This window comes from Branchiostoma lanceolatum, chromosome 3, assembly GCF_035083965.1.
Source record: "Branchiostoma lanceolatum isolate klBraLanc5 chromosome 3, klBraLanc5.hap2, whole genome shotgun sequence".
In the NCBI taxonomy this organism is placed as follows: Eukaryota; Metazoa; Chordata; class Leptocardii; order Amphioxiformes; family Branchiostomatidae; genus Branchiostoma; species Branchiostoma lanceolatum.
In genome coordinates, this window is record NC_089724.1 from 17,820,351 (window position 1) to 17,832,409 (window position 12,059).

Sequence of the window (12,059 nt, forward strand, 5' to 3'; positions counted from 1 at the left end):
GCACGCTTTATAGGCTGGTAAACCATTCGCAATCATCCGATCTCCTGGTATAATACCCGAAGTTAGTGGGAGGTCCTCTATCACACTGCGTCACACATCCCAACATTGCCCCAGTCGGTAGACCTTCAAGTCTGAGTATTATTGAATAAGGAAGGCAGGATCATTTCTTGGTTGTCGTCGTCTGAGAGGGATAGCTCTAGGGGATAGCCCTCTGTAGTCTTGTAAGACCCATTGACTCCCGAGGTATTGGGACAAGAATAGTCTACCCCAATGCAAAGTAGTACGACTCTTGTCCCATACAAAAAGTAAAGTGTCTCCTTTGTTATCTTACCGACCAACAGAACTGGTCTCTAAGCAAGGTGGTTTAGAAGAACTCTTGGCTCTAAGCTAGTTATTGTGTATCTTAATACACATTCCCGTTCTACAACAAAGACGGGCCCACAGTCGGACTGAAGTACCCGTAGGGGTGCCGGGTCAGGACGGGCGCAGTGCCAAGCATGTTTGAAGTCAGGTAGGCCGCTGTCTCATCCTTCCGATACCGTATCCTGTGTAGACAAGGACCGGGACGTCTACACTTGCTGCGCTTCGTTGGTCGCGGCTTCCCACGGTTTTACCAACCACGTACTTCGGGGGGTTTCAACGTGCTGGCTTGCCGCTGCGAACTCAATGGGAGAAGTTGTTTGCTAACAATTGAAATCAATTTACAACAAATTGTTTAATTGACGTTGATAAAGAGAAGATAAACTGTTAATAGCGCACCCGAACACGTTGTTCACACGTCCTCGGGACAAAAAGGGGACATCATTTCCATGTCAAAACCACAGCTTAGAATGTAATCTGCTGGCATCTGAAAGAGTAGCGATGCGAGCTACAGTTGTATGAGCACTGAATATTCATTGCTTCACATTCGGGAGGCATGGGGTGGGCCACTTGAAAGGTGTCGGCTCATGTGCGGCACGTTTGAAAGGTGTACTCAAGGGCATGAATATTCCATGTATTTCTTTTGTCCCTGAACGCGACCGGTTATCAGACACTAATTGCCTATTAATTGACACGGTAAACAATTGGGGTAGAGGTAATCCCTGTGCCAGGGTCTGACATTGCCGCCGGACCTGCGGGGCGGAAGGGCTGCTCGGGACGTACGGCTGCCGGTCGGTTGGGTCTCCGCTCGGACGTCTCTCCATGAGTGGAATGGTCGTCAGGGACACAAACAGCTCCTTCAAGGCGGAACAAAGGTAAGGCTTCTACATTGGGACGGCTTCCAAAATGCTGTATGAAACAGTAACTTAACTATTGTCTGCATAAGTTTGCCCCGAGCTGTAACATTCTCAACATTGATGGAAGACTGTTATCTCGGCTTACTCTTGGGACCTATGTCGCCTGGAACCATACCGATTATATGCCACATAACTTACGACGGCGACAACAACACCTCCATTTAAGTACGACATGTAAGCACCCGGTTCTAACCCTCACCGAAACTGCTTCTGTGCATTTTCTGATCGGCACTGATCATTCGTCTAGTAGAGTCTGGAGTCAACAAAAAAGACGACCATTTGTATATCATCGATAGCAAAGAACGTACACCTGAGCACATGCGGACACGTCCGGTGCAAAGGTGTGGACTGCGTCCTACAAGAAACATTGGTGTTTCCGAAGTGCCCTTTCCGCATATTGTAGATAGCCATTCGTAGATGTACGTGTAAACATGCAGTTAATACATACTCCTGTACCCATAACACATATGGTCGAACATGCACACTCTGGACGGTCCGCCCCGTTTAAAAGTTTCCAGTAAAGATAGGGTGGCCCTTACCGGTGTTGGGAAAGCACAGTATCACAATTTCGTCTGAGCTGAAGTTACGGCTATCATTTTAGAGACTGTGATTTTTTTAGACATGACACGATGTGTCAGACTTACTGCTGACCCCTGACCGCACCAAACCGCAGCGCCTGCATACGGCAGCCCCCTAACTAGTGTGAAACAGCACGCCCACTGGAATTAATACTCTCCTGGCCCCAGGCTTTAACAACGTATAGTGACGAGAAAAAGACACCGGGAAATGACAGGCCACATATTACAGGACCAGGCCAGGTAGTTACCACACGGTCGCTGCAATCACTTTGAAGTCGGCAGGACCACTGCAACCATGGCGGAAACTTTTTAAGGGCAAAATACCTGACACGCATGATGGCAAAGTTTAGCATTTATTATGCTCAACTCGCTGTAATACTATAATGCTGGTCTTTCAGGGCAGGTAAGTTGTTATTCAAAGAATTCGGGTCATAAATATTCCTTAGACAAAGAAGTATTTACTTAATTTGGCCCTAATAAGCTAGTCCATGTTGACGTAAGGCAAGCCGGGTACTCAGGTGAGGTGTACTGGCAGTCGGCGGGATGTCCCTGTGTGTGTGTTGTGGTGTGTACTGGCCTCCGACCGCCACCCCGAGTCTGGTGAGAAACTTCTGCATTCTGTTTAGATTGAGCTGTTTGGACAAAGACTCGCTTGATTATAAGATTGCCAGGTAGCCCGACTTGCCAACGAGGTGACAATGCGGTGCCAAAAGCCCGCCTCTCTGCTTGCACCGACGTGCTAATTGCGCTGACGGCGACTCTCAGCAAAACTCGCCTAAAGTTTCTCATTTACCTTTACCGGGGACTTAGTTTGGTGGTCCCGATTGCACGCACCCCTAGGACACAATTTGTATGAAAATGGGGCGGCTGCCAAACACAATAAGGTGCAGGTCAGACGAGCGCCGGCCTTTCACTGAATATAAGAGACTAGATAAACTATGGGGTCAACAGTAATCAATAGAGGGGTCCCGTTTGGATCAAAGTTAGTGACCCGCTCCCTTGTAAAATGATATATTGACTCGAGTAGGTTGAGTCTATGAAACGTCATTCAATTGCAATAACTTATGCAAATATTAACCCAATTGTTGCATGTATTTACCCAATAGACCAAAACAAGTGTGGCTTGCATTCAGTGGCACACGGGGGCCGGTGGTGACAAGACCTGGGCGCGCTGTTCGCCAGCCTGACCGGAACTCGCCAGAACAACCATGCGATGCTTGCCTTTGTTACGGCTCGTGCCTCTGTAAGGACAAGTTTGTATTTCTCCTTTGGATTTGTACATGTTTTGTGTGGCGTAAAGAGAACGCCCACTTTGTTCGTCCTGCTATTTAGTACAAACTACTTTACTTGGGAAACTGGCTTCTGTTTGAGTTTGCTGATTTGTTCATACTTACGTGTTTTTCAGAATGTTACAAGCTCTGCTGTGGATTGCTGACTTGCAGGTAGGCGTGCTATGGATCAAAACATTTTATCTCTTGATCTTGTCAAAACTCCGTGCCGACATTTTTGTGTTCATACCGTATTGTTTCTGACCGTACCTTCTTCCGAGTTTGGACAAATTTGTTGAAAAAAAATCTGAACTAAATTTGGTCTTTTTTTTGCTAGGTGTCGTCAGTTGCCTCACCACTGCACGACTTTGGAAGGCATGTGGAAGAAGAAATGGAGGAAAGTGACAACACCAGTCGCCGGTACATTCGCAACTACCAGTTATACTCCAGAAGTAGCCGTAAGCACCTGCAGATATTTGGCAAGAGGGTAGACGCGCTAGGGAAAGACGGCTCAGAGAACGGTAAGAACGAGCTTTGATCTTCTCTTTCTCTTTCTTTTCTTGTGAAAACAGTTATGCTGGTCTCAAATCCCTTCTTCTCTCCTTCTGAGTTTAACGTAAGCCCGGGCAAGCTTGATACCCTCGCCCGCTGGAGCCCAAACCTTTTCCCAAATTGATTCCCCGGTCGCAGCGCCCAGTGCCCATTCATCAGCCCGTATTGCCGTTCCCAGCCGCCGAGAACACTTAAGAACTGCTTTCAACTAGACTGGATAACTTTTCACTGTTATGGTTGTTGTGCTTTGCTAGTTGCATGATTCCGTATATCGATAACATTTCTGAGGCTCGTATTTCCCCGCCTAAATGCAGGCCCTTCATCGCACCTGCATGGTTGGATACTTCTTTGGCCCACAAATGGCTACTTTGTTTCTGGACTTGTTTGTCGCTACTGTGTCTTAGACAAGCCTGTTTGCGGAACGACAAGAAATCTTTCTTTATGTGGGGACATTGTTCCTCGCGGGCTCAGTAAAACAACAAGGGATTTGCAAGTCTGATTCCATGCGAAGCAATAGTTTAGGAGAAAGTCAGCCTTAGCGAGATCATTTCGCAGATAAGGCTGACACAAGGACAGGTGTTGTCTGCTGTCTTTTTAAGGCATTTCACACATTACGAGACTAAGTTTTGGATTATGTTTGACAAATGAAACCTAATTGGGACACCAAACATTTAAAAGATTCAGATACTACCTAACGGGCCACCGGTCATCCTGAATATAACACAGGTTACGAGTTGAAATGAAATACACCTGTAGACTCAACATCAACATCAACACAAACTAATACTGTACATTTCATCCCCAGCTGAAGTTATTGTTGAGACGGACACGTTTGGAAGTCGCGTGAGAATCAAGGGCGCATCATCGGGATTTTATCTATGCATGAACGCCCGAGGAAAACTGATAGGAAAGGTACGTGCCCACCTGATTATATTACTGAATTTCGCAAACACATATTCTGTGTAAAAGGTTTCCGTGTACGAATGATTTAATATGTTCTGACTTCTGAGTATGTACAGTTCTACTGAAGATGAATGATATCTCTGTAGTCACCAAGATGACGTGATTATCTAACATAATGTCCTTCCTAAGTCCACCAGAAAATGCCGCCAATATTGAAGACAGGACGGGCATGAGCGCACGATGTGTGGCTTTATATGTCCGCCTCTGCCTTTGTTCGTTGCCAATTATGGTGATTTGTTCTGAGGAAAGCTATGATTATAGCTGGAGTAGTCAGTTTGTGAATGCAGGTGGAGGGACCAGAAGTTGTTCAGAGGACCGGAACGGACATACCTCCCTCTTTACCTTCCCCAAACGGCTTCTGTTTGAACCACTTCAAATAGCGTTTCAGCACTCTTGAGTCGTGTTTACTGTGCCAACAGAGCTGATGGTCCAAACCGGTATCATCGTTTGACAAGCGTTTATCCCATATCTGTGAGACAGAGAACCGATCTCGTGTTGACCCCATACAGTAAGGAACTGTAGTGTCTATCAAAGCCCGACTAGAGGAGACATGAAGTATGCTCGCCCCCGGCGATCTACCTACAGTTTCTTGTAACACCACAACAAAACACTGCCCCTCCACAGACGTGCTTTAGCCGATCTGATGGCCTCACAGATAACGAACAACATGTCCGTCCTGACGCATAAGAAAAGATCTCGGCTGGACGCGGAATTCTTAATTAGAGAATTACACAAGAGCCACAGCGAACACCCACCGCTGGATGACCGATTGGGCATTATGTACGAGTCATTAAACCGCTTCAACAGATGTACCTATAAAAGTGCAATTACCTTTAACTATAGCGATTAAGGCAAGTCTATTGATCACCCAAAGGTGCCTTGGGAAAAAAGCGAACTAAGGATGGACGGTGACTCAGATCTGATTCTAAAACGTCCTTTATCTATTGCTGTCCTATTTTCCAAGCGACTACCCCTGTCACACAGGCATTGGTGAGACAACGAATTGCAAGCAAAGCAGATATGAGAACGGCTTCTTCTGATATAATTATAGCTATGTGTGGTTTATATTTACAGATATGTTATTTAATACAATTACTGACCTTTTCTATTATCATTTTTCACTCCACAGAGACGAGGCAAGTCGCGAACGTGCTTGTGGAAAGAACTCATTGATGAGAATAAATGGACGGCTTTTGAGTCGGTGGAATTCCCCGGATGGAATGTTGCATTTAACCGCAGAGGAAGACCAAGAAGGGCAACAATGATAAAGCGCGGGAAGGAAACTCAGTTTATGAAAAGACTTCTGCCGAAAGACAAGGTAACATCCAACAAGCCCGAATTCGACTTTTCTCATTTGACGACACAAATGCACCACAGGAGAAGACATTCGCAGCACACGACCACCTACCAGTAACGCTCGGGACCGACAGCACGTGGGTAGACTATTTTTTTACGAAGTCTAGAAGATTTTGACTATATTTTTGTACTATGCCGAGAAGTAGACACAAACATCAGAACGTGACAATTGATTCTTCGTATTGCCTGCTGTTTGAACAAAACTAGTATTTGCCAGTTAAGCCATTCAACAGGTTGCTATGAAAATAGAGGTACGGCCAATATCAACTAACTCAAAACGGAACAAACCCCAGCGACCTCACACAAGCAATTCCCCCTAAGCTATGTATCATGTTAATGTGGGACTTACTGTGAATCTAACGTAACTGTTAGATCCCACAGTTACAACCCATTATCCTCGTCCTCTCTGACAGCTTTAAAATATTGGTACAATTTCCAAATGGTTTTACCTGCTAAAACGTGACTACAAGAAGATAATCTCTCTAATCTCCCGTGCTCCCATTGCCAATAAACAGACAAAAGTAAAGAAAAGCTTTGTCCTGTCCTCTGAAAGATGGAGAAAACCCTACAGATGCATGCGACTGGGTGGTCTGATACTATGAATGTCCCTTAAATGCACCCTAAGGGTCTTGAGGTGGAAATTTTGATAAATTACCCCAGATGTGGCAGCAGGCATCTTGACAGGAGCAGGCAGAGCCTCATTCAACCATATCCATGTTTTTATTTCGGATCTTTAGTCACCAATTGACTGAGCCCGTTTTGTAAGTTTCAAAACATACAATGGACGATTTAAAGATACCATTGCATTTTTCTGCAGAATAACACTTTGGAAACATGACCGTCCTCTGCTACATTTGCTTTGCCATATTTACTGTATTCAGAGTAAAACTAAAGGTCTTTGAATTTGAAATAGAGTTTTGAGGGCACAGTTCATTTTCTAAATACAATATCGCATGTCATTATTTTGAGAAATGACTCGTGGTCTTGTCCCATATTCAAATCCACCTATGGCATACTAGTAATCCTCAAAACTACGATTTTGAATCATATGCAAATATCATTGACAAGGACGTGAATAATAATAACAAACAAACAGAAATCGGATCAGAATTAGAAGAAGAATACAATGATACAAAATGGGGGATTTCCAGTGAGGAGTTTTGTTGATTTGGCCATACCACTGTTTATTGTAATAGAGATAATACATCGGTTACATGTGTGCACAGAATTCTCCACTATCGTGTTCGAGCGCAAACGTTGTCTTGTAAGAAACCAGGTAGTTCCGTTGACTTCTCCTGTAGCAATAGCTCCCAGCGAAGACGATGTATTTGCCTCTGTAAGAATTAATTTATAATTATGTCAAAATATATTTATTTTTACATATCTGTATCAAAATACAGTGAAAATGTGTATATATATGTCATATCATGTGTATTTGACACTTATCGAGGATTTGAGATGTTGAATATCGTGTACGGTAATGCATAGTTCATTTAAGCGTTTTCCTCCGTTGTTTTGAATACAAAGAATTGTTTTCGTGAACATTTGAGCGTGATTTGAGTCTTGTACGTGTGTGTGTGTGTGTGTATCTGTGTGTTTGTGTGTGTGTATGTGTTTGTGTGTGTGTGTGTGTGCGTGTGTGTGTGTGTGTGTGTGTGTGTACGTGATACATATATTGTTTTGTTAAGACAGATACAGTGGGTAAAACAAGGTGCGTCTGGGTATGGGAAATATGTCACCTCTGTGTCGATGAGCCCGGGTCATTCGCACACTTAGCCATGCTAACTATGTCGGAATGTATCGTACAGGTCCCTACGACTACCATCTTTTCCGCTTTCCCACGAAATCACACCGTTAAAATGTTCTCCCAGCAGTTGTGCCCAGCGATTCCCAACCATTACACAACTAACAATAATCTGTCAAGAAGCTGCTCATGTTTTCTTTCAAACTGTGTACGATGGCACTGTTAGGAAAAACAAAAGGAGTCATCTAACTTTCCATTTATTATCTATGGCCCATCTAGATTTATGTATCTTTCCCTTTTCCTTATTGTAGAATTGGACCTATTTACCTCACAAAACACAGTGTTATTTGGAATAACGAAGTACATTTTGAATGGGAGGAGGGAACCTACTTGTAACCCAACGCACAGAACAATAAATGATATGTGCTCAAAATAAATAGGAGTAGATACAAAACGCTACACAAAGGAATCAATACAAAATGACTATTTACATGTCAGACAGAGTGTACAGTTTCTATGCTTGAATAGATCTGGAGTGCTTGGTGTCCACTATCCTACAAGTCGACTTTTCTTACTGTAAAATAGGAAGGACATCTTTTTGTATAGCAAAGCCAAAATATTTGTTTGCCATAAACAAAAAGACGACAAACAAAAGACGTGCCACATGTCGTTATGAGTATTAACCTATCTCAATGGCTTGGGTTCTTTTTAGTTGTGTCATGTGGCTGCCTACCTGCATAGTGACCACTTCATTTGAAACTGGAGCGTTTGGTCGCTTGTGGCATCTATTTTCAAGGACAGATATGTATATTTTTTACAAATTCTCCGAAAGGCTTTATTTTGTGCCATGTAAAGTATTTTGCTTATACTAGAGGTTACTACAGATTTGAATTTAAGGGTGTACCAGGGTGAGGTTAGGAGCATTTGAACAGTTAAAATCTTTGTAGCAACGGAAATAACAGTTTTTGAAAAAGGCTCGAAAAATCAGATTTACTGCTTCAGTGACAGGGTGGATGAGACAGTAAGAAGTGTTTAACTTCAACAGGCACGGATTGATCTATGTTATACTTAGTAATCTGATGAATACGTAGAATATATGGAAAATACAATTCAATAGGTAGAATATTATTGCACAAATTTTTTCTATTAATTTATCTCAATTCTAGTGGTCATTTAAAGTTGCTCTGTGGGGTCTTGAATGAGTACATATAGAAAAACGTCTGAAAAGGTCGACTGTAAATTAAGCACTGGTATTGCCTGGAGCACTAACATAGCGCTACAGGCATTTTACAGGAAGTATTCAGTTTATTTTGGACAACCTTGTATCTTGTCATATAACAATGTCCTGGGGCGTTCTAACATGTTCATCAAAAAGGGCGTTTGAAGACGGATCCGCCGAGCACCCAGATGAGCTTTCTATGCATATGATTTGTAAAACCTTGAATGTGCATCGCTTTAAATCCTTCACAATGTATGCTATTCCTGAACACATTGATGGCATAATGTCGCCCTGAAGAAAGACTGAACCTTTCGACCCTTTCTATCATTCAACTGACGAGGTCAGCTCACGAGTTTGATACCTGTGCCGGCGAGCTTGATGTTACGCAACCTGCTCGCGTCTTGGTCCGTCCGTCAGGTGGTTTCTCTCAAGCGTTTTTACCCAAAGAAAGAGAGGGAACGAGCCTTGCAACAGTATACGGCCAATGTACAGGTACGGTCTGGCTTTAGTTTACCTTTGCCATGGGTCAACTCCAACTAAACAGTGCTTGTCGGTTGATCCAGTGTACACTCACCGGAGTAATTCAGGCGAGCAGGTGTGCTATGGTATTATTAGATGAACAATCTGCCGTGAGCTGTGCATTGTCAGATTGAATGGCGCGGCGTCTTTCGGAACAAGAGGTCAGTGTCAGGGCGTGACTACAAGGAGCCGTCCCTGTGATCACCGGTCCGCCCGCTAAGTCTTTGATCATTTCTAATGTCAGTGGGAATCAATGGGAAATATCGCGTGTCTGGTGACATCACATCCTGTACGGCAGCCTCGTGTCCACACCGCGACAGACGCTCAGGCACGGGAGGACTTTGAAGGTTTCACCGCAGGAATCTCAAGAATTGTAACAGATAGGCAACGACATACTCGATGGGTGGGGCCAAAGTCGGAGAACAGGATCAAAGGGCAACGTATTCTCAAAAGTTCGTGGAAATCCTCAGACTTTCTCGGCAACATTGCCTTGATGTTCATCAGACAAAACCACCTGAAAGCACCCTTTGTCGGCACAACTTGCACCACGGACAAGCCCAATAAAAGCCAATATGTATATCTTCACGGTTGTGGCTTGTAACACAAGTCACTGAAAAACTACAATAAACACACTATCAGTAAACAACACGTAACGGTCGATTGGAACGTTTAATGGGTATATCTGTCCAGGGAGTAATACCGTGTGGATGATAGGGCTCACGACTCCACAGACCTTCAGCAGAGGTTCTAGGAAGGAAGAACCTACCGACCACCGTCACTTTAAGCTCTATTCCATGTTGTGATTTAGAGTAACCCTACTTTAAGTGAATTAACATACATCAGAAACACCACTGGTGCTTACATTCTCATGCTATCGGGTTGTCTGTTTGACTGAGTACATATAAGAGGGATCTTATTGTGGCCTTCCACACTTGGTCACCTCCCCATAACGTTGTCTTGTGAAAGAGTGAGTGACAAGTTACTATGCGGCCTTAGATTTTAGCTCATACGTCGGATACAAGATGAAAATTTCAATATAGAATAATTCAGTTTAATATGATTTGATAATGTTATGTAATAGACCAGTGTATTGTGCAAGTAATGGTGCCCAAATGATCAGGACACTTGACTCTGTGTACAGGTAAATGTTGCCTGTTCGTCACGTGAGTAAGACTCAGGCGTGCCGTTAGAATTTAACGCCAGGTAAGTTCACCAACTGAACGCAGAGGTCGGTGCCAACATCCTCACCTTGGGGTGAAGTCATGGTGAGGTGGAGAGCAGGTGGAGCTGTCACTCCCCCAGCCGTGATCAAAGGCACAGGTGTGGGGGTTAGCGGCAAGAATAACAAATATTATATGAGAGTAGTCCAGATAAGAATCAGCTGCATTCAATGGGAAATTCGAGTACGTGTGCAATGGAGGCGCAACAATGGAACAAGTAGTCTTGTCAAGCAGTGATGGATACTGAGACAGGATAAACAACCTCCTTTCCTTTCGGACCTTTAAGGCACAATCGGGGCTTATGATACCTCGGAGAAAACTTGCCTCTTAAGATGGTCAACTAATTCCACTCAACAAAGACCATTTGGTCACTCGAAAGGTTAAGATAACTTACACTCTTCTAAACAGGGCAGGTTGTGGTACAAAAGAATGTCATTTGGAACAATTCCGAGCAGGGGAAACCTGATAGGCAGAGGTTGATAGGAGGTGGTGCAAACAACACCGCCCTACCCAGACAAGCCCCGGTCAATGGGGCCGGGGAAGCAAGAAGCTATGAAAATGAACTCTGATATCATCAAACACCTGTGAGATCGACAAATAGAACACGAAAACAGCCACTTCTATGTACAAACTGAAGGCTTGAGGTGTGAATAAGAATTGATCTACGCACAACACCGTTATAATAGACGTACAGTTCGAACTATGAAAGGTGTACTTCAATCTATTCACAAGAGAGTCATTCATAAAGCGTCATACAATAGACTTCCATAAGTAAACATTCTCAATGACTGTCGTGTGCCGATCGTGTGCCTTGAAAGCTAGATAAACATGAACAAGTAATAGGGCCATGTGGAGGAACTTTGAAAGACTGAATTTGGCCTTCAATAGCTTGAATAGACTATGGTGTCACCGCTATACTGTTGTGTCGCGCCACTTGTCAACCTGACGGCTTTGATAAAACAATGTTGTAGGCAAAAACAAATAACTGATACGAATAGGAGAGAAAATTCCTGGTGAAGGCAGAAAACATTACTCTCTGTCGAGGCGCCCAAACCAATACTTGCCAAAAATTCTTCCCCTCGTGAGATTGTATCTGTCTTGCCTTGGCAGTCATACTTCACAGGTTGTTGCCCTACGCACTGCAAGTGGTAATACCTAGAGCGTTTGTGGACACAACAACAACCAAAATATAATCTCAAATGGAACGCTACGTGACACAAGTAACATAGACTTCAGAGATGTAAACAGGTTGGAAGATCAGGTTTAATAACCCGCCTTTTCATCGATACGTTTAAAGTCAAGTTCGGTTACTGCACATACTTCTAGTCCGGATCCCATGAGGTATCTTATGGAACCAAAGTGA

General features: G+C 43.7%; 1 protein-coding gene across 3 annotated transcripts; it reads left to right on the forward strand.

Annotated features, from left to right (window-relative positions):
- The first annotated feature begins 731 nt into the window (after positions 1-731).
- LOC136430742 (fibroblast growth factor 8-like) lies at positions 732-7,536 on the forward strand. Of its 3 annotated transcripts, none has more exons than XM_066421612.1 (6): positions 732-1,235; positions 2,962-3,098; positions 3,261-3,297; positions 3,461-3,644; positions 4,481-4,587; positions 5,768-7,536. In XM_066421612.1, the coding sequence occupies exons 2-6, from the start codon at positions 3,064-3,066 to the stop codon at positions 6,050-6,052; spliced, it is 648 nt and encodes a 215-aa protein (XP_066277709.1). In that variant the 5' UTR covers positions 732-1,235; positions 2,962-3,063; the 3' UTR covers positions 6,053-7,536. The 3 variants fall into 3 exon arrangements, with proteins under 3 accessions (XP_066277709.1, XP_066277710.1, XP_066277711.1); XM_066421613.1 differs by lacking the exon at positions 732-1,235 and adding an exon at positions 2,335-2,455; XM_066421614.1 differs by lacking the exon at positions 732-1,235 and adding an exon at positions 2,533-2,739.
- Positions 7,537-12,059: the final 4,523 nt, after the last annotated feature.